This window comes from Antechinus flavipes, chromosome X (assembly GCF_016432865.1).
Source record: "Antechinus flavipes isolate AdamAnt ecotype Samford, QLD, Australia chromosome X, AdamAnt_v2, whole genome shotgun sequence".
Lineage (NCBI taxonomy): Eukaryota > Metazoa > Chordata > Mammalia > Dasyuromorphia > Dasyuridae > Antechinus > Antechinus flavipes.
The window spans coordinates 14,275,394-14,298,661 of NC_067404.1; the positions used below are offsets into that span (position 1 = coordinate 14,275,394).

At 43.9% G+C, this 23,268-nt stretch overlaps 1 protein-coding gene across 1 annotated transcript; it reads right to left on the reverse strand.

The window, feature by feature from the left end:
* Nucleotides 1-332: 332 nt before the first annotated feature.
* Nucleotides 333-11,639, reverse strand: LOC127542662 (red-sensitive opsin). The gene is made up of 6 exons (XM_051968416.1): nt 11,531-11,639; nt 10,710-11,006; nt 9,631-9,799; nt 8,682-8,847; nt 3,342-3,581; nt 333-451 (listed from the first exon to the last, which is right to left on the reverse strand). The coding sequence occupies exons 1-6, from the start codon at nt 11,637-11,639 to the stop codon at nt 341-343; spliced, it is 1,092 nt and encodes a 363-aa protein (XP_051824376.1). The 3' UTR covers nt 333-340.
* Between the last annotated feature and the right edge of the window lie 11,629 nt (nt 11,640-23,268).

Consider the following 23,268-nt stretch of genomic DNA (forward strand, 5'->3'; position numbering starts at 1 on the left):
CCTGTCTTTGCCCTCTTTTCCACCTCTACTTTGAGAACGGGATGACCTTGGCAGCCTCAGACTCCGGCTGCCCAGAAAGGAAGGAACTGGGGCTCTCCAACAACTGCAAACTCAGAAGGGGGAGAACTGCTGGGAGACTAGCACTGGCAACCTTTGTGACTGGTTGCCTAGGAGTGGAGAATCCCCGCTTTGTTCCACAGAGTTGGGAAGGGAACAGAGCAGGATGAGGGTAGGAAGAAAAGCGAAGACTGAAGTCTGGAAAAGTGGGGATGTAGGGTTTTGTTTCTGTGTGAGGCACAGGCCTTGTTCTCAGGCCTTGGGGTAGGGGAGGTGGGGAAGTTTAGGCAGGCGCCACAGAGGAGACAGAAGAGACCTCTGTCCTAGAGGTGCTGGAAACTTCAGAGCCATCATCCACCTTCTTCCCAAAAAGCTGTAGGATGCAGGTTCGGAACTGGAAGGACAGGAGACATTAGACAATGTTGCGAAACCGACCTGCGCTTAGCATTTGATTAATCGTGTACCCGCCAGAAAAACTTCATAATCTTTTCTCTGCCTCTACTTTCTGCCATTTTAAGAGTACTCTGGATTAGAAAGACACCCACATGATCCAACAAGAATAGCAGACGTTTACATCTTATCTCATTTGACCCTCCTAATAAGCTTTTATTGACCCAAGTTTTCGGATGAGAAAACTGAGGCCCGGGGAGGTTAAGCAATAGAGGCCCACTGCCGGTGAGGGCCCGAGAGGCCAGCCTCCAATCCCGAGCACTCCTGCCATCGTGCAAGGGCGCGAAGGAAGAGCTCCTCCTCGCTGTTCTGTCGCCTTGGACAGCAGCTGGTCTTGCCTCAAAGTGGCCATCTTTCTGGCAGTCACATAAATCATCTCAGGATGTTTGGACAGATCTAGGTGGGAAGGAAACCTCTAGAAAAAGCCTCTAGAAGTGTTGCACAGTACCCCTTCCCTTTTTTTTCTGTCCTATTGTTGCTGGGGAAGGCCAGAAGAGGAAGGAAGCACCGAGTGGGACTTTCTCTATTCCCCCAACCTCTTCTCCTCTACCCAAAAGGGCTATCGGGACCCAATGGCTTTTTTTCCATTTACCAGTTGGGACCTGAGGGAACGTGGACAGCCTTAGCTTCTAAATAAATTCCCTCATTATATCTGAACTGATCCCAATATTTTTAAAAATGAATCTAAAGAAATTTCTCATATAGCCAAGCCATTCAAGAAAGTTCTCAAAATTACGGCTTCACGACATTTTCCTTTTATCCTCACCCTCCTCATGCTCTGTCTCTTTGTATATCTGTCTGTCCCGTCTTTCTCTGTCTTTCTGTGTCTCTCCTCTATATCTCTGTCTCTCTCTGTGTGTGTATGTGTGTGTCTCTGTGTCGCTGTCTCTGTCTCTATGTGTGTGTGTGTGTTTCTCTGTGTGTATGTCTGTCTCTCTGATTCTTTTCTGTGTGTGTGTGTGTGTGTGTGTGTGTGTGTGTATGTGTGTTTGTCAGTCTCTCCGTGGGTATGTGTCTGTTTTTCTCCATGTATGTGTGTGTGTGTGTCTATCTGTGTGTCTCTGTTTTTGTCTCTTTTGTGTGTCTGTCTCTATGTGTGTCTCTGTGTGTCTCTGTTTCTCTGCCTCTGTGTGTCTCTGTTCCTGTGTCTGTCTGTCTGTCTCTGGCTCTCTCTTTCTGACTCCATGTGTCTCTCTCTCTTTCTGTGTCTCTCTGTGTATATCTGTCTCTGTGTGTATGTCTGTCTTTGTGTGTGTGTTTCTGTATGTATGTGAGAGACAGAGACAGAGATAGAGAGACAAAGACAGAGAGACAGAGATGAAGATGGAGACAGAGATAGAAGAGAGACAGAGACAGATAGAGGAGAAGCAGAGAGACATGGAAAGAGAGAGAGAGAGGAATTCAGACAGAGGCAGAGAGAGAGAAACAGAGAGATGGAAAGAGACAAAGAGAGACAGAGACACACAGAGAGAACCAAGGGAAAAACGAGAGAGATGTAAAGACAGAAAGAGACAGAGACACAGAGACAGAGAGAGACAGAGACACAGAAAGACATAGTTTGAGAAAGGTAAGTTGGAGTCAACAAAAGGCTTTCCCCCCAGGCACACAGTAGATACAGAGATTGGAAAAGGGAGATGGGATTTCCCACTTACTACGCATGAGACCTTGAACAAGTCACTTCACCTGTATTCTCTACAGGACTTCCTAAACTTTTCCCACCATTTCACCCAAGACATTTTCAGGCACCCCAGGATATATAGGTTTATAAAATGGGTCTACGAATCAGACATTACTGCTAATAAATCAGAATTTCACGACCCACCCCCAAGAGCCTATATGGGGTTGTGACCCACAGGTTAAGAAGCAGGGGTCTATAAAATAAGGGGCTCGATGATCTCTAAGGGTCTTCATCTAAATTTAGGATTTTATTTAGCAGAAGGAAGCAGCCCTGCCTCTCTTGTTTTCTTGGCATGAGCCTGCTATTTCCTTGGTATAGAGAAACTCTCGGCACGGAAAATTCCTCTGACGATGACAATCGACAACTTTTCTGCAATTTATTGTCTTAATGAATCTCTGAGGCCCTGGGAGGGTAAGCAACTTGCCTAGGGTCACACAGTCAATTTCAGAGGCAGAATTTGAACACAGGTCTTCCTAATCTCTAAAGCCAGTTCTCTGTTCATTGTACCAGGCTTATTGTATTAGTATCAAAATTATTATTTTCTTTTCTTTTTCTTGTTTTGTTTTGGGGGGGAGGGGTTGGTCGGTGTTTTCTTTCACAACGTGAATAAAATGGAAATGTGTTTTGTGTGACTGTACATGTATAACCTCCATCAAACTGCTTGCCATCTCAGGGGAAGAGGAGAGGGAGGGAGAGTGGGAGAGAATTTAGAAATCAGAATGGTATAAAAAAAGGCGAAAAATTGTTTTCTCAGATAATGGAGAAAAATCCTGATTTGTTTACAGTGTTAGTTACTATAGTCCACGTGTTATTACCTTGGTGATGTTGGGTGCTGCCCCAGGTGAGCCTCATCTAGAAAATGGACGATCTAGAAGGTGTCTTTCAATGCTAAATCTTGTGCTACTCTGAGACTAATCTCTGGCTGAAAGATGCTAACGCAGGTTATCGAGGGCTGTACGTGCTGAAGCAGCCATGTTCTCCTCCCCACCGTCTGGCCCTTAGCGCAGTGTCCCACGTAAGACAGTGAGTAGTGTGGGCCACTGATTGGTGAGTAGTGTGGGCCACTGATTGGTTCGACCTCTTGTGGTCACTTCCGAGGTCACTCTCCCGGAGAGTGGCGGGACTGAAATTTGAAGCCCTTTCTCCTTCTCCTTACCTGCCGGTTCATGAAGACATAGATGATGGGGTTGTAGATAGTGGCACTCTTGGCAAAGTAGGCAGGCAGGGATGCTGTCAAAGGGTGGAAGGCGTAACCAGGGTTTGCTGCTGCAAAGCATGCAAACAAGGTATAGGGCCCCCAGCAAAAGCAATAGGCAAGGATCATTACCACCACCATGCGAGACACTTCCTTTTCAGCCTTCTGGGTAGATTCTGATTCCTTCTGTTGCTTAGCAACCTAAGGGAAGGAGGCAGCCTATCAAGCACAGACAAACAAAAACCATTGCTAGGATGCCACAAAGTGGGGCAATTGTTCTGGGTCCCGTAGGATCTCCCCTCCCTCGCCTCTCACTCCCCACCCAGCCCCTACACACACACACACACACACACACACACACACACACACACCAGTATTTCAAGGAGTTCTTTAGAATTCTCATCTACAACACTGATTTTTTTGGGTAGCCATCATCATCAGTCATTATTTGAGCAGAAAACTCATTCAGAGCTCAGAAGAACTCTGGGCTGGGGGTTGCCTTTAGAAGTTAGAAGATGGGGACTTGGCTTTGAATCTGTGTTCTGTTCACTTCTCTCCTCCAAGCAGATAAATATGCATCTCTTGAATATGGAAGGATGAGAAGTTTCCTCAGTTCCCTTTCTGAATTCCCCCCTAGAGAGGGACAATGGCTCTCCTCATCTGGCAATTTACCAGTCCCAGGAGACATCCTGGTGTAGTAGAAAGACCCATTGATTTGAAGGTCCTGAGTTCAAATGCTGACTCTGCCACTTGCTACTTGTGTGACCTTAGGCAAGTAAATTCACCTCTCTTACACTCACTTTTCTCATCTGTAAAATGAAGGACTGGATTGGAGGACCTCTACGAGTCCCTCCAGCTTCAAGTCTGTGATCTTATGACCTTTCTAGGTGATCTCTCTCTGGCTCCTGCCCAATTCTTGACCTGGAATAAATGACTTTGACCCTCTAGGCCTATAGGGAGTTGGACTGGATGACCATATTCTTATAGTCTAGATGACACTTGAAGGCTTTAGAGCTATCAGAGGATTTCCAACTTTCTGTCGTATTTGAGGAAGCCAAAGGAGGAAAACGCCACCTGCCCTTGTTTAGACAAAGCAACTCAATGTCCAGCAATACGGGAACGGTCAGGGATTGGTGGCACGTGAGACCTTTATGAAATAATGCAAAGCAAGAAAAAGCAAACCGAGCCAGAAGAATTCTCAAGGCGTGGCTTCCTGTGAAGGACGCTGGGAACGCAAAGCAATTTTCGTAATAATATGAAGATGCTTTCATTTCTACTAGGACAGTTAATGCTGGATAAAAGTCACATAAATGAAAGAAAAACTTTAAGGGGATCCCTGCTCATTTTTAAAAGTGTAAAAAGGGTTCCTGAGACCAAAGAGGTTGAGAATTACTGGAATAAAAACTATGATGGGGGGAAATGACTGATGAGAATTTAGGAAGAAACTGAGAACTGAAATCGTCATTTAAATGAGAGGGGGTGAGGCATTGTGCCAAAAGAGCTAGAGCTGGCCTGGAAGCTGGGTTCAAGAGCTTACTGGCCATGTCTGTGTTCTCAGGCACCCCCACGAAACTCTCTCTGGCTTGAAATAGAACTTCTGTTCTTGCCTCGATAATAGGGACTTTCCCATATCTATGAAATCCCAGGCTCGTTTCCACAGCCCCACTCCTTGCAAAATAAAATTTTTTAATAAAGTATGGTTATTTGTACTGAGTTTGATGATTAAGTTTTTAAGAAAACATTTATTTTTTTCCCATCCCATAATCCAACAATCAAGCGGATGATGGTCCCGTTCTCACTAAGGCAGAAAGAAGGATGGGACTCTCTTTTCCACAGCCCCTTCCAAGGTTGTCCTTTGATGACATCCACAATCACTTTCTTTTTTTTTTCTCCAAGGCAATTGGGGTCAAGTGACCTGCAGCTAGTAAGTGTTAAGTGTCTGAGGTCAGGTTTGAACTCAGGGCCTCCTGATTTCCGAGTGGATACTCTATCCACTGCACCATCTAGCTGCCCCTCCCCAATGCTTTCAAAGTGTCTACGGGCAGGATAATAATAATAATAATCGACATTTATGTCGTAGTTTAATATTTATAAAAATGCTTTATAGACATGCTCTCCCTTAAGCCTTACAATGTTTCTGCCCATTCAGTGCCATTATTTCCATTTCCAGGTGTTCACTTGGACTATCTGTGTCCAGCCCGTGGCAGAACTCTCTGAACCCCACAGTCACAAACACTGTACCTTGACCTCAATCTAGTGACGCCATCTCGGTATCTTTGAGAATAAAGGATAACTACCAACCAAGCAACTATTTCCACTCTACAGACAAGGAAATCTATGCTCAGAGATATTAAGTGAAGTGGCCAGAGTTCCCCGGCTGTTAAATGGCCCAGGCAGGATTTGAGGCCCCAAGTTCCTATCTAGCTCTCCATCTACTATATCACGCTCGGGACGTCCTGAGGACATCTTCCGAGGAAACTGGACCACTAGCTTGTCCTGGCCTCCCTGGATAAGCCTTTGATAAGAGTGTCTTGTACCGTGCCCAGGGATTACTGCAGAGGCCAAATGAAGGCTGGCAAGGCAGCCATTGGTGGTGGTGGTGGGGTGCCAGGCAAAAAGGATGCTAGAAGGAAAGGGGATGGACTGAGATAAAGAGACCCCTAGAATTTGAAGATGGGGACCTAGCCTGTATTTGGATCCCAAACTCTTCCATAGTATTGGACTAGATGACCTCGGAGGTCCCTGCCGACACTCAGTTTGTGAGTCTATGATCCCATCGGCAGCAGAAGGGAGAGCCCCGGATTCGAGTCCTGTTTCCGATGCATACACTCCATGTGACCACAGATAGATCATTATGCGTCTGGGCCTCGGAAGCTCATTAAAACTATAGGGAGCATATGGATGTGCATCATTGGAAGGGATTTCCATATGGAAATTCTCTACTCTAATGAAGCAATCAATCTGAAGCAAGGAAATCAAATCGCATCCAAAAGTACCTCACTTGAGTGTGGCCAGAGCTACCCTGGGAGCCAGGGCAATCTTCACATGCGATTCTCTGTGTAACTGGAGAGCTGAGAAGCAGCTTGACGACATCACAGCCCCATGCGATAAAGTCCAGCAACTGCCTGTGACCGCTGAGATCGAGCGGGAACTCTTCTGTTTGGCCCTTAAAGCCCCACCTGCCCTTGCCAGCATTCCCTTCACGTCCTCCTCAGTCTAGGCAGACTGGCCTTTGGGTTCATCCTCAGACGCCAACTGCTCAGCCTCAGGGCTCCTAGTTTCTTACAGACCATGCCCCGAGTAGGGAAGGAGGCTCATGTCCTCCTCATTTTTGTCTCTTAGAGTCCTGACTTCCCTGCAAATCTCAGTTCAAAACCCATCATTTACACGAAGAACCTCAAGAGTCAACGCCTTCCCAACCCAGCTCCAGCCTGATCTCCCCAAATAGATTGTGTTCCTTTGGCATGTATTTGTTTTCGATTATATTATTATAAATTATGTTGTGTTTGTTTAATAAATATTTAGTTTAGACTTATACGTGTAATACACACACACGCGCGTGTGTGCGCACACACACATCCCTTCCACATTGTGACTTTCTCTACCGTAGCACCAAGATATTGCCAGGAGGCGTGAGAAATTCAACGGGAATTTGGGGACGTTTCGTGGAACACACAGACTACACAAAGGCCAACAGCTGACACAAAGCCTATGACCAAACACTTAACCCAGATTTTCCAATAATGTAAATCCCTCAGAAAACAAGAAAGAAAAAAATCCTAAATTCTTCTCTGGTACCAAGGGAAGGTCAAAAACTTTTCTGCGGATTTTCTAGATCCTGGGGGGCATCACCCCGCGACGTGGAAGGGACAATGGCAGCTAGAGATATATATTGTTTGGGCCGGTTATCTCCCCAGAAGAATATAAGCAAAAACTTTCATTCTTGTCTTGGTTAGTACCTGGCACGTAATGATGCTTAATAAATGCTTATTGATTGATAGCGCGATCAGTACACACTGTGAACCACAGGCAGCTCGGTGGCCTGGTGGCTAAAGAGCTAAACATAGCGTCAGGAAGACCTGAGTTCAAATCCTGTCTTAGATACTTACTAGCTGTGCAACCCTAGATAAGTCACTTAATCTCTGTCTGCCTCAGTTTCCTCATCTGTAAAATGGTGATAACAATGGTACCTACCTCCCGGGATTACTGGGAACATCAAGTGAGCCAATATACATAAAGTTCTTTGCAGAGCTCAAAGTGATGTATAAACATTAGCTCTTATTGTTATTAATAAGGCCGAGTGGCAGACGAGCCCTGAGCCATATTGAGCCTGTAGCTACCTGTGTTTTGAACATATACCTTCAATCATGAGGGGCAGTTGGGGAGAAAGAACATAAAGAAATTAAAATATGCCCATTTCCACTGGCAAAGAGGTTCAGATTTTGCTAACTCTGGGTCGTGAAGATCCTGTTAGTAAAGTTCTAATGCCCATCCCAACCTGCCCCTCCACACATACGCTAACCAGACATTATTCTACAGCATCTGACAGATGAATGCAGGTCAGGTTCATACTTGGAGCCAGAAAGCCGAGGGTTCAAAGGCTCACTTCAGATACTCACCAGCCGTATGACCCTGGACAAGTCACTCTCTGAACTTCAGCATCTCCTCCTAAATATAAGTTATTAGCACGTAGTGTGGCTCTTTCCACAACTCATCTAAAGAGGTCAAGGAATTGGTTCCAAGAGTCTCTCAATGAACTGACTCCCACTTTCAGTCTTACCATTTACTGCCTACAGATTGTGGCTGAGTCCCTTCCCCTCCCTGGGCCTCAGTTTCCTCTTCTGTAAAATGAGGGGATTGAATTTGATGTCCTCTGAGGGACATCCTCCACAATCTGATCCCTCCTCCATAGGCTGGACGGATGATGGTGACGATGATGATGGTGATAATGATGATAACAATGATTGTGATAGTGATGATGATGGTGGTGATGATAATAATGATCATGATGATGAGCACTTTAAGGTTTATAAAGTACTTTACATAGATTCTCTTATTTAAGCCTTGCAATACTCCTAGCCTTTAAGTGCTATTATTATCATTATTATTCCCATTTTCTAGAAGAAATCAGTGCTCAGAAACGTAAGCGATTTGTCCAGTGTCCAAGCCAGGATCTGAACTCGGGTCTTCCCCTCCGCTCGACCCCGCCACTTTTCAGATTCTTCCCAAGTGTCTTACTGCTGGGAAGCCTGAGCCAGAGCCCCCTGCAAGGTGGCCCTTTGGAGGTAAAAGGATACTCACTGCACGGATGGCCAGCCACACTTGGATATAGCAGAGGATGATGATGCTGAGAGGAAGGATACAGCAGGTGGCCATGAGGACAATCATGTAGGACTGTACACCAGGGTCGGAGCTGCCGCTAAACACGTCAGGCCCGCAGGACGTCTTCAGCCCGTGAGGCCAGTATCTGAGAAGAAAGGGGCAAGGGTGAAAGCGAGAGGTACAAAGGCCCAGCAAGAAGAAGAACCAGGCTCGGGGCTCTCCCATGACCTCTCACAGATGCTCGGGCCTGAAGTCAGGAGGAGCGTTCCACAGCTGAAGAAGCTAAGGCTCCGAGGAGACAAAGGATCTTGCCCAAAAGAGAACAAGGATCCGAATTGAGGATCTGAAGCCATTTTCTCCAATTACAAATCCCACACTCTTTCCCTTGAACCAAGATGCACTTTAACAATGCTTCAAAAAGCACGTAATAAGCACCTGCTGTATCCCAAGCCCTTTGCTAGGCACTAGGGGTACAATGACAAGGTAGTCTCTGTCCTCTTGCCATTCAATCACTTTTCAGTCTCATACAACTCTTCGTGACCCTATTTGGGGTTTTCCTAGCAAAGATACTTCTCCAAAGGATTAAGGCAGAGTGATCACACAACTAGCAAGTAAGTGAGACCAGATTGGAACTCAGGCCTTCCTGACTCTGTAGCCAATTCAAGCCCTTGGGGGGGTCTCTGAGTTTCATTTATTATTATTAACAATAATAATAGTGATAGCTCCCATTTCTTGGGGTCTCTTGATTCGCAAATCACTTTCCTCTCATCAACCCTTCGGAGGAAATAGTACTCTTATTCCAATTTTACAGATGGGAAAACTGAGACCCAGAAAACTGTCTTGGAGCAAACATGTAGGACTCTGCATGATACATGGATTCTGAGGAAAGGGTGGTTGAGCCCTCATCCCACTCCTCAGAAATGCTCACCGGCTCCAACCAAAGATGGGTGGTGCAGTCCAGACAGCTGCCCAGACCCAGGAGAAGACAATGCCCACCATGGCCAGCTTGGCATCAAACTTCACATTCCCAAAAGGCTTGCACACCACAACCCACCTCTCCCAGGAAATGATGGCCAGGGACCAGAGACCTGTGATTCCTAGAGAAAGAAGGGAGAAAAGCAAATAATGGATTCAGCAGGAACTAAGGGTGAGATCAGTAGGGGAGAGGAGAAATCCTGAGATGTGAAGAGGCTGCCCCCCCTCTCAGCTCTCACTCGGGCCCCCACCAATCAGACCAACCCCACGGAGAGGCATCGGGACTTCCAGGGAGAGACATGCTCTCAGCCTTCTAGAAAAAAATTCCTTACTTCCTCCCTCCCTCCCTTCCTCTTTTCCTCTTTCTCTTCCTTCCAGCCTTCCTTTCTGCCTTCCTTCCTTCTTTCCTTTCTCCCTCCTTCCTTCCCTCGTCCGTCCCTCCCTCCTTCCCTCTCTCTTTTCCTTCCTTTCTTCCTTCCTTCCCTCATCTCTTTCCTTCCTTCCTTCTTCTCTCTTTCTTCCTTTCCCTTGTTATTTTTTTCCTATTGTCTTTCTTTGCTTCCATTTTCTTACTTTTTTCTTTCTTGTTTTCTTTCCAACATTTTGCAAATGCACCTCAAATTCCTCCTCTCTTCCTTTTTCTCATACTTCTTTCCTTTCCTACTCTTTTGTAGTCGTCTGTTTTTTCACTCTCGTTTCTGTAGCTGGAACACACCTAGTTCGTGAAGATACTAGGGCAGCTTTGCTATGGTTACTTCTGTCTTCTGCCGTTATCACTTTCATCAAGCTTCCGACAACTTGAACAAACACAAGGGTTCAACTGGGAGAGCACAAGGCTGTCACACGGCAGGAAGTAAGTAAGAGCTCAGTCTACCACCTTGGAAAAACCTATCTAACTAATTATTCTTGTTAAGAGAGTACTAAGCTCTGTTGTTTCTGTCTATTGAAGGACTGTTGAGCCCCGCCTTAAATTTTGTACCCTCTAAATCTAGCACCATTTTAGCCCCATTTCTGTTACTGGAGCTTCCTCACCACATAGAGAAACAGTGTAGCCTTCCAAAACACACATCGGGTGGCCCAGGATGAAGTAGCCATAGATCTGATTGATGACACTGATGGTGCTAGCGATAATGGTCTCTCCCAGGTCTGCCACGGCCAAGTTCACCAGAATCCAGTTCAAGGGATGGCGCAATTTCTTGAACTTCATAGTTGCCACCAACACCAACCCATTGGTGAAGACGGAAGCGATGACCACAAAGATCATCCAGAAGCTGGTGAGATTATATACCCAGCGTGGGGCGATGTGATAATTGGGACCTTCAAATGGGCCTGTGGGAGGGAGTATCCAGTGGGAGATGGGAGAAATTAGAGAGAAATCAGTCACGTAATGGACCTTGGGTGGGAGCCCCTTCCCAAAAACCAAGTTGTCAGATGAGACACTTGGAAATTATGTCCAAAAAGAATATCTCCCTCAAGCAGGGGGCGTCCATGACATTCCTTCCATCCCACCACCCTCTCTCTACCTTCCTCAGTGAGTCACCCTCCTTGGTGAGGCAAGCCCTGCTCTCTACAGTCTTCAGTTTCCCCTCTGCCTTCAATCATGTTTCTTTCTGAGCAAGACTTTCTGTGTTTCTGGTCCAGCTTTCCGTGTTTCCTCCCACTCAATCATTCAGTGATCTACTGGTGTCTTCTGAGTGACAGTAAGGGACCCGCCAGAGTCTACCTGGATGGGCACTTGCTCTGTGGGCTCCTGTCCATTCTCAAATGAGAATGACCAGAGCCTTTATCTTCTCTCCCTGTCGATGCCTAACTCAATGAGCACCGGTGACCAGCGATCGCGGTCACAGACTCACCCTTTGTGTTGTTGCTGTTGGTATAAACAAAAAGACTGGCCCGAGTAGTCTCCTCGTTCTCGTCCCGCCGCCAAGCCAAGAACCCTGCAGGGTCCCATGCCTGTGTCATGGTCCCTGACTGTCTTCCCTTTCCCTGCCCTCTCTGTGCTCTTCAGCCACCTCCCCACAGCCCTTCCCCTGCTCTGAAGCCTTCTTCCACCCCTCCCCCACCTGCTGTCTGACCTGGTGGTAGTCCTGTCCCTGGGTTTTATACCAGCCTTACTGGATTAGCTGTGGCCTTCCTCACCTTCCAAGCTCCCCAAATGCTTAAACTTCTGATCTCTTAATTGGGCCAGGGGCTTAAGCCTCTCCACTTCCCCTCTCCTGCCCCCATCAGCCTACCCAGAGAAAACCAGAATCATTTTTCCCATCTATTTGCATTATACACGCTTGGAGGTGGTAGGGAAGTGAGGAAGTCCTGGCCAGGCCCGGCAGCACCCGCCTGGTTTTCTTCTTCCAAGGGCAGGGCCTTGTGTGGCTGATCTGCCTTGCTTTCCTGGAGCTCCCCAACCCTGAGAGCTGGTTCCTTAGATTGGCTGTAGGAGATGCCGCTTTATACTTTTAACTCTAACCTTAATTCCATTCCTATCAAATCCACTGTCCGTCCCTAAACAGACTTCTCTGCCAATGGAATCTGGGCAGGGATGAGGCCGGGATATTGGGCCAAGTAATGAATCCAAGGGTTCAGATGACAGCCAGCTGCTCCCCCTCCCCCTTCTCCCCCCTGCCCCACTTCTAGGCTGGCAAGTTCGGTAGCCTACTTCGAGGAAGATTAGCACACTGGTTGCAAGATGCCTCCTTTTTCCTCTCCCACTTAGATGGTCTCTCCTTCCATGTCACAGCCCTCAGGCTGTCTCTTGGTTGTTTAGGAGCTCCCGCTCTAAAGGCCCACACAAAACCTTCCCTCCTGACCTTCCCCTCCCTCCCTTTTTCCCCATTAAGACAGGAAGGAAGGAAGGAAGTGGGGAGGAAAGAAGGGAGGGAGGGAGGGAGGAAGGAAGGAAGGGAAAAAGGAAGGAAGGAAGGGAGGGAGGAAGGAAGGATGGAGGAAAGAAGGGAGGGAGGAAGGAAGGGTGGAGAAAAGAAGGGAGGGAGGCAGGAAGGAAGGAAGGAAGGAAGGAAGAAAGGAAGGAAGGAAGGAAGGAAGGAAGGAAGGAAGGAAGGAAGGAAGGAAGGGAGAAGAAAGGAAAGAAAGAAGATAATAGATACATAGATAAATACATAGATGCATAGCTCAATACATACATAGAAAATGGATAGATATATGGATAGATAGAACATGACAGATACATAGATAAATACACCATGGTTGGAAAGTTCTGATTCTGCGGCACTCAGTTTTCCTTATAGTCCAACTCTCCAAGCCATATATTGCTATACAAAGCCATACATTTATACTACTGGAAAAAAACAGAGCTTTGGCAGCAAGGTGATGGCTCTGCTTTTTAGCACACCGTCCAAATTTGCCATAGCTTTCCTTCCAACAAGCATGCATTTTTAAATTTCCCAGCTGCAGTCACTGTCTGCAGTGATATTTGAGCCTAAGAATACAAAATCTGCCACTGCTTCCATTTTTTCTTCCTCTTTTTGTCAGGACTTGATGGGACCAATTGTCAAGATCTTAGATATTGTTTTTAGTGTGAACTTTCAAGCCAGTTTTTATATTCTTCTCTTTCACTTTCATCAAAAGGTTTCTTACTTCTTTATTTTATGCCATCAGAGTAGTTTCATCTACATATCGGAGATTACTGATATTTCTCCTTGCAACTTTAATTCTGGCTGTTGGTTTGTCAAGTCTGGCATTCTGTATGATGTACTATACACGTAGGTTAAATAATTAAGGTGATAATATACAGCCTTGTCACACTCCTTTTCAATCTTAAACCGATCAGTTGTTCCATGTTTGCTTTGAACTATTGCTTCTAACTGTTGATCCTCATACAGGTTCCTGAGAGACGAGTCAGATGACGTAGCAATCCCATCCTTCTGAGGACCTGCCACATTTTCTTGTGACTTAGAGTCAAAAGCTTTAGTACAGTCAATCAAGCAGAAATAGACGTTTTTCTGGAACCTCCATGTTTTCTCCATAACCCCATGAATGTTGGCAGTATGGTCGCTAGCTCCTCTGCCTCTTCAAAAACCAGTCTACTCAGTTTACATATTGTTGAAATCTAGCCGGAAGAATCTTTGGTATAACCTTGCTGGTGTATGAAATGAGTGTGATTGTTCAATAATTTGAACACTCTTTGACAGTGCCCTTCTTTAGGAGTGGAACATTAACTGATCTTTTCCAATCCACATTTACTGGCATATTGAATTGTATCACTTTAACAGTAGGATTTCAAATAGCTTAGTGTGAATCCCATCACCTCCACTAGCCTTCTTGTTGACAATGCTTCCTGAGGCCCACTTGACTTCATTCTCCAGGATGTATGTTTCTAGCTCAGTAACCACACGGTTGTCACAGATAACATTCTGATCTTTTTGGTTATGGTTCTTTTTTGTATTCTTGCCATTTTAAATCCACATTATTTTTGCTTTGAATCATGCCCCTTTTTTCGTGAAATGTTCCCTTGCTATCTCTTGTTTTCTTGAGGAGCTCTCTTGTCTTTCCTGTTCTATTTTTCCTTCAATTTCTTTGCATTACTCATTTAAGAAAACCTTCTCTCTCCGTGCAATTCTCTGGAATTCTGCATTCGGTTGGGTATAGCTTTCCCTTTCTCCTTCCCCTTTCATTTTCCTTCTTTCTTCAGCTCTTTCAAAGCCTCATCAGACCGCCATTTTGCTTTCTTCTTTTTCCTTGCAATGTTTTTTTGTTGCAGCCTCCTGTACAATATTGTGAGCCTCTATCCATAGTTCTTCAAACACTGTCTACTAGATCTACTCCCTTAATCTATTTCTCACTTTTACTTCATATTCATGAGGGATCTTATCTAGGTTATATTTATCTGATCTGATAGTTTTCCTGACTTTCTTCAGTTTACAGCTGAATTTTGCAATAAAAAATTCATGATAGGAACCACCATCAGCTCTGCTCTTGTTTTAACTGGCTGTACAGAGCTCCTCCACCTTTGGCTGCCAAGTATAACATCATTCTGATCTCGGTATTGACCATCTGGTGACGTCCATGCATAAGGTCTCCATTTGAGTTGTTGGAAAAGAGTGTTTGCTGTGGCCGGTGAGTTATCCTGACAAATGAGGTAGGGCGCTTAATTGTTTAGAGACAGTAAGCAATGCCTTGAATTGCACTAGAGAACCTAATAAAGTGATTCAGATTTCCAACAAAAGAAAAAAAAAGAAATTAAATGACATTGAATGCCTCCGTCATCTGTCCCAGATTGTAATCTTGCAGAGGTCTGCTTAAGGCCCGGAAAATCACTGAAGGACGTTGGCAGTGACCTTTGCCCCTTGGAAGGGGGCTCTCCATGGAAGCCCTAGTGTCTGGGGGACCTGGAGAGGGTCTAGCAAAGAGGCACAGAAGTGACCAGATTATCAATTCCCACTGTCTAATACAAAGAGAAAATATTGAAGTGGGAAGTTAATTGACAATTAGGGCTAATGGGAGATCATGACTTGGTTTAGTATAAGGCAGATTAGGGATCTAGAAATTCACTGTGCTCCGTGTGTGTGTGTGTGTGAACTGAGACCATTTTAAAGCCTATTTAACTCTGGAAAATCATGGAGGGGGTGGGACAGGTGCAAGAGAGGACAGTGCCTATGGCATAGAAGGGCTTAATAAGTGCTTACTGATTAATAGATTGATAGGTGGAAGAAAAACAGAGGCAGAGATGGGGGAAAACGATAATAGTGATGCTGAAGAATTCAAGGGCCAGGAAGGGGGCCAGTCAGAAGAGTGGGGAAAGTCCTAGTCTCCAAATCAGAGAACTTGGTTTCTTGACCTTGCTCTACTGCTGACTTTCTGTGTGACCCTAATCAAGTCATTTTCCTGCTTTGGGCCACAGTTACCCTATCTTTAAATGAGGACAATGATCGTGGACCCGCCTTTCTTCTTGTGTCCCGGGATCAAATAAATTAATGGAAAATAACAATTCCCATTTCTAAAATCTTTAAAGTTTGGAATTGTAATGTAGCTTGGGAGGTCAGGAGGTCAAGGACTGTGATCACCATTTTATAGGTGGAAGAAATAGAGATACTGAGAAGTGACTGATTCCAGGTCACACAGTAAGGAATAACCCTCTTCCACCCATGGTCAAGCACATGGCTTTACAGCTGTCAGATACTTCCCCATTTACAGAAGGAGGGCTGGCCTAGAAGATAGGATTTTTCACTTAGAGTCAGGAGACATGGGTTCAAATTCTAACAATCAATTAATAGATATTTATTGCCTACCATATGGGCAGTTAGGTGGGAGCAGTGGTTAGAGCACTAGGCCAGGAGTCAGGAGAACCTGAATTCAAATCCATCCTTAGACAGTTACTAGCTTAGACATCCCAGGCAAGTCAGTTCACCCCGTCTGCCTCAGTTTCCTCATCTGGAAAATGAGTTGAAGTTGAAATGGTACCCTACTCCGGGATCTTTGCCAAGAAAACCAAAAAAGGAATCAAGAGTCGGACACTACTGAAATGACTGAACAACAACAACCAAGATTAAGTACGGGGGGTACAAAAAGAGGCAAAAAAACAATCCCTGCATTCAAAGAGCTTACAATGCATTGGGGGAGATAATATGCAAAGAAATATAGACAAAGCAATCTATAAACATGATAAATAAGAAATAATGAACAGGTGGTGCAGTGGATAGAGCACCAGCCCTGAAGTCAGGAGGACCTGAGTTCAAATCTGGTCTCGGACACTTAACACTTCCTAGCTGTGTGACCCAATTGCCTCAGGAAAAAAAAGAAAGAAAGAAAGAAAGAATGAACAGAGGGAAGGCATTGGAGTGAAGAGGATTTGGGAGAGACTTCCTGTAGAAAGTAGATTTTAGATGGGACTTAAAGGAAGCCAAGGAGGTCAACAGCCTGAGCAAAGGAGGGAGAACATTCCAGGCAGGGGGACAGACAAGAAACAACGCCCAGAGCCAGGAGGTGAAGTGTCTTATTCATGGAACAGTCAGGAGGCTAGTGTCCCTGGATCAGAGAGTTTGTTTCGGGGAGTAAGGTGTACGATTAAAAAGAGAATAGGAGGATGTAGCTTATGAAGAGCTTTGAATGCCAAAGAAAGTATTTTAGATGAAATCTTGAAGACCATAGGGAGCCACTGGAGTTTGAGTAAGAGGACGACATGATCAGAACTGCACTTTAAGAAAATCACTTTAGTGACTGAATGGACTGGAATGGGAAGAGAGCTGAGGTGGGCAGACCCGCCCCCCCCCCAATAGGCTATTGTAGTAATCAAGGCATGAGATGATGAGGGCCTACACCATAGCAGTGGAAGTATCAGCGGAGAGAAGGGAACATATTCAAGAGATATTGCAAAGATGAAATCAACTGTCTTTGGCAACAAATTGAATATGGGCCAGGTGAGATTAGCTACTCCGGGATGACCCCTAGGTTGTGAGCCAGAAGGACTAGAAGGATGGTGTTGCTTTTTATACTAATAAGGAAGGGAAGAGACAGAGAGGGTTTGGGGGAAAGATAATGAGTTCAGTTTTGGACATATTGAGTTGAAGATGTCGACTGAATCCAAGGCACTCCCAATAAACTTGGGATAGAAAATGCCATCTGCATCTAGAAATAGAACTACAGAGAGTGAATGTAAATCAATACATGTAGATCAACAAGTTCACTTCTTTTTTCTGATTTTTTTTCTCTCCTGTGATTTTTTTCCCTTTTGTTCTGATTTTTCTCTCTCAACACAATTCATAAAGAAATATGTATTTTAAAAGTTAACATACCATGTATAACCAGAAAATTTTTTTTTAAATTTAATTAAAAAAAAGAAGTCTATTGGACATCCCATTCAAGATGACTAAAAAGCAGTTGGAGATGGGAGATTGGAGATCAGTGAGCGTTTAAGGCAAGTGAAGTAGCTTTGAGAATCATCAGCATAGAGATGGTCATTAAATCCTTGGGAGCTGATGAGATCACCAAGTAGTGAAGTAGCATAGAGGGAGAAGAGAATAGGACCCAAGACAGAACACTGAGGGACACTAGGGTTAAAAGGTATGAGCTGTTTGAGAAGATATGATCTGGATCCAACAAAGGAGACAGAGGAGGGACCAGAAAGATGGGAGGGAGACCAGGAGAAAGTAACATCCTGAAAACCTAGAGAGAAGAGAATATCAGGGAGGAGAGAGTGAACAATAGTGTCAAAGGCTGAAGAGTGGTCAAGAAGAAGGATTGGGTCAATTGATCAATGGTCAAAGGATACGAACAGACAATTTTCAGATCATGAAATTGAAACTATTTCTACTCATATGAAAGGGTGTTCCAAATCATTATTGATTAGAGAAATGCAAATTAAGACAATTCTGAGATACCACTACACAACTCTTAGATTGTCTAAGAAGACAGGAAAAGATAATGAGGAATGTTGGAGGGGATGTGGGAAAACTGGGACATTGATGCATTGTGAACAAATCCAACCATTCTCGAGAGCAATCTGGAATTATGCCCCCAAAAAAGTTATCAGACTGCATATCCTTTGATCCAGCAGTGCTACTACTGGGCTTATACCCCAAAGAGATACTAAAGAAGGGAAAGGGACCTGTATGTGCCAAAATGTTTGTGGCAGCCCTGTTTGTAGTGGCCAGAAACTGGAAAATGAATGGATGCCCATCCATTGGAGAATGGCTGGGTAAATTGTGGTATATGAATGTTATGGAATATTATTGCTCTGTAAGGAATGACCAGCAGGATGAATACAGAGAAGACTGGTGAGACTGACATGAATTGATGCTGAGTGAAATGAGCAGAACCAGGAGATCATTATATACTTCAACAATAATACTATATGATGATCAATTCTGATAGACGCGGCTCTCTTCAACAATGAGAGGATCCAAATCAGTTCCAATTGATCAAGGATGGACAGAATCAGCTACGCCCAGAGAAGGAACACTGGGAAATGAGTGTAAACTGTTTGCATTTTTATTTTTCTTCCCAGGTTATTTTTCTGTACGGTTCTGCACACATAGATTGTATCTAGGATATACTATAACATATTTAACATATATAAGACTTCCTGCCATCTAGGGGAGGGGGTGAAGGGAGGGAAGGGAAAAGTCAGAACAGAAGTGAGTGCAAGGGATAATGTTGTAAAAAAAAATGACCCAGGCATATGTTCTGTCAATAAAAAGCTATAATTAAAAAAAAGAAAAAAGAATAAGGATTGAGAAACAGTCCTTGGATTTGGCAATTAAAAGCTCAGCAAGGCTTAACACTTCCTAGCTATATGACCCTAAACAAGTCCCAATTGCTTCACCAACAAACAAACAAACATAAAAGATCACTGGCAACTTTGGAGAGAGCAGTTGTGGTGGAATGATGAGGTCAGAAACCAGATTATGAGGAGTTAAGAAGACAATAAAGGAGAGAAAATGGAGGTAACTATCATAGTCAACCTTGTTGAGGAGTTTAGCTACAAAGAGCAGAAGAGACCTAGGGTGATAATTAGCAGGGATGGGAAGATCACGTGTTTTTTCAAGATAGAGGAAACAGACATATATGTAGGCAGTAGGGAAGGAGTCAGCAGAAAGAGAAAAATTAAAAATAAGTGATAGAATGGGCATGCCAGAGCAGGTAATCTGTTAGAGGAGGCTGAATGCAGTGAGATCATTTGAACAAGTAGTATTGTTGTTATTGTTTGTCCTTTGTTCTCAAAGAGGACCCTTATGTCAGGAAGTGCCATGACATGCAAATGAATTGGATTTAAGTGAGGGAGGGCTGGGCAAGGTCATCTGCCTCACGTTTTTCTCCAGAGCCATCAGAGTCCAGTGGCCAGATACAGATCAGAATAATGGCCCCAGCTGAGTAGTGTTAGTTTTAGTAAAGAAAAACACCACATCTTTTCATGTGACACTGAATGAACTAGGACATAATAGTAGAAGGCATATGAACAGTAGGAAATGAGGAAGAGGGGAGAAGAGGGAACTTGTGGCAAATGGCCTTGATTTTATCTGGAAAACACGAGGCAAGGTTTTGAGATAAAAGAATGCAGGAGCAGCTGTGAGAGGTTTAAGGAGAAATGAAAATGTTTGGAAGAGCCCCTATAGAGAATGGGAGAGTGAATTAATAAGAGAGAGAGAGAGAAAAGGATTGCCTAGAAGACTTAGATATACAAACATTTTTTTTAATTATAAAAACTTTTTATTGACAGAAGCCATGCCAGGGTAATTTTTTACAACATTATCCCTTGCACTCACTTCTGTTGCGACTTTTCCCCTCCCTCCTTCCAACCCCTCCCCCAGAGGGCAAGCAGTCCTATATATGTTAAATAGGTTGCAGTATATCCTAGATACAATATATGTGTGCAGAACTGAACAGTTCTTTTGTTTCACAGGAAGAATTGGATTCAGAAGGTAGAAATAACCCGGGAAGAAAAATAAAACTGCAAACAGTTTACACTCATTTCCCAGTGTTCTTTCTTTGGGTGTAGCTGCTTCTGTCCATCCTTGATCAATTGAAACTGAGTTAGGTCTCTTTGTCAAAGAAATCCACTTCCATCAGAATATGTCCTCATACAGTATCATTGTTGAAGTGTATAATGATCTCCTGGTTCTGCTCATTTCACTTAGCATCAGTTCCTGTAAGTCTCTCCAAGCCTCTCTGGATATACAAACACATTAATAGGAACTCTTACAGCAAAGAATTGGAAACTGAGGGGATGTCCATCAATTGAGGAATGGCTACAGGTTGCTATAAGAAATTGGAGGGGAGGGATGGATTCAGAAAAACCTGGAAAGATCTATGTGAACTGATGCAAAGTGAACTGAGCAGAACCAGGAGATTACATTAACAGCTACATTGTTGTGATGATAAACTGTGAAAGACTTAACTACTCTATTCAAATCTAATCCAAGACAATCCCAAAGGACCCATAATAAAAAATGCTTTCCATCTCCAAAGAGAGAACTGATGAACTCTGAGTGAAAATTCAAGTATGACTATTTTTTTGTGACATAGCTAATATGGAAATAACTTTTCCATGATTTCCCATATATAATTGATATTATACGGTTTACCTTCTCAGTGGGGGAGAGAATTTAAAATTTGAAACTTTTTAAATATTAAAAATAAAAATATTTTAAATTACAAAAATAACTACACCATCTGTTCTCTATCTAATCTTCAATCTCTCCTTATCTACTGCTTCCTTCTCAACTGACTAGACTACAAACACTCCCACATTTCTTCCAACCTTAAAAACCTCTCATTAGATGCAACTATCCCTATAACTAATCTTCCTAGATCTCTCCTCTTCTCAAATATCTATACAAGGTGTCTCCATTTCTTCTCTTCTCACTTTTCTAAATCTTCTACAATCTGGCTTCTAGTATCATTCAAATGAAACTCCTTGCAAGATTACCAATAACCTGTTGTAGCAATTCTAACGGTCTTTTTTGTTGTCATCCTTCTTATCCTCCCTACAACTTTTGATATCATTGACCACTCTCTCCTCCATAAAATTCTCCCCCTGTGGTTTTGTGTGTGTGTGTGTGTGTGTGTGTGTGTGTGTGTGTGTGTGCTCTCTTCAGGGTTTCCTCCTACCTCAGTTTCCTTACTGGCTCATTTAGATCACTTGTCTCTCCCTCCCCAAGGCTCCATAACCCCTTGTTCTTCTCTCAGTGAACTCACCAACTCCCATGGGTGTAATTATCATCTCTATGTAGATGAGTCCCAGATCTATCCAGCTTCAATGTTTCTTCTGAGTCTCAATCTTGCATCACAAACTGTCTATTGGACATTTCAAATGAGATGCCCCGGAAAATCTCAAACTCAACTCAAACATTCCTCTTACTATGAAGGACATCACTACCCTTACAGTCACCCAGATTCATTCCTTCAGTGCCATTCCCAAGTCCTCTTTCTAGTTGTTGTTTTGTTGATTAGTCATATCCAACTCTTCATGACCCCATTTGGGGTTTTCTTGGTAGAGATACTGGAGGGGGTTTTCCAGCTCATTTTACAGATGAGGAAACTGAGGAAAACAGGGTAAAGTGACTTGGCCAGATTTACACAGCAGTATCTGAGTCAAGATTTGAATTCAGGTCCTCCTGATTCCGGGGCCAGAATTTTATTCACTGTAATGTCACCTAGTTGTCCCCTCTTTCTCATTCACCCCTCTTAAGAATCTTGTCATTTCTTTCTCTGCAACATCACTCACATGTGATCCTATCCCTCTACTTATAAAACTACCACCCTAATTCAGGTTCCCATCAGCTGTCTCCTAGACTATTTCAATGATCTCCTAATTAGAATCCTCATCACAAATCTCATATTACTCCACTTCATTCTCCATATTGTTGCCAAAGAGATTCTCTTTAAATGTAGATATGACAGTCACCCCTATATATACATATATACATATGTGCGTACATATATATGAACACTCAATAAACTCCAATGTCTCCCTGTTGACTTTAGGATCAAATATAAATTTCTTTGTTAGAAATATAAATCTTTTTACAATCTAGACACTGTCTACCTTTTCCATCTTCGTACACTTAAGTCTTCTCTTCTCATTCTGTGTTCTAATGCTAATGGCCTTCTTGCTGTTCCTCACTCACTGTACTCCATTTCCTGGCTCTATTATCTTTGGTGGTTCCCCTTTCCTCGAATGCTCTTCCTCCTCACTTCTGTCACTTAGAATCCCCATCCGCTCCTACCTTTCCTGTCTTCTTGAACTTTAGTCCTTGCCATATAGTCTGTGATCCAATGACACTGACCTCATTGCTATCCACAAATTAGACATTGAGCACTTTCTCCAGCTGTCCTCCATGCCTGTAGTGCTTTCTCTCCTCATCTCCACCTGCTTATTTTAACTGCTTCCCTGACTCTCTTCCAGTTACAACTAAAGCTCTACAGGAAGTTCTACATCTTCTACAGGAAGTCTTTCTCAATCCCTCTTAATTTCAGTGCTCTCTCGCTCTCTCTCTCTCTCTCTCTCTCTCTCTCTCTCTCTCTCTCTCTCTCTCTTTCTCTCTCTCTCTCTCCCAAGGGAAGGTTCCCTAATGTAGCAAGCCAAGGACAGACACATGATAGAAACATCCAGCTCTTTTCATATTGGCTTTTTCCAAATCTTATTTTCCTTTCAACAACCTGAAGTAAGGTTTGGCATTATCCATCTTCTCTCCTGAAACTGGAAGCCAGAAGGGTTCAAAGAAACTGCAGAACCTGAAGAAACTCAAGAGACCCCAAAACGACTGCCAAGATCTGAAAAGACTGGAGCTCTTCTCTCTGGCTCTCATCAGCCCCTCTCTGTCTCTTATACAGGCATGGCATCTCCACTTAAGAGGAGAGAGTCCCATACCAATGGGCTTTAGGGCTCAAGTTAGAATAACAGGTTACAATATTCAAGTTATTCAAACCCAACCATTCTGGAGAGCAATCTGGAATTATGCCCAAAAAGTTATCAAACTATGCATACCCTTTGATCCAGCAGTGCTACTTCTGGGCTTATATCCCAAAGAGATACTAAAGAAGGCAAAGGGACCTGTATGTGCCAAAACGTTTGTGGCAGCCCTGTTTGTAGTGGCCAGAAGCTGGAAATTGAATGGATGCCCATCCATTGGAGAATGGC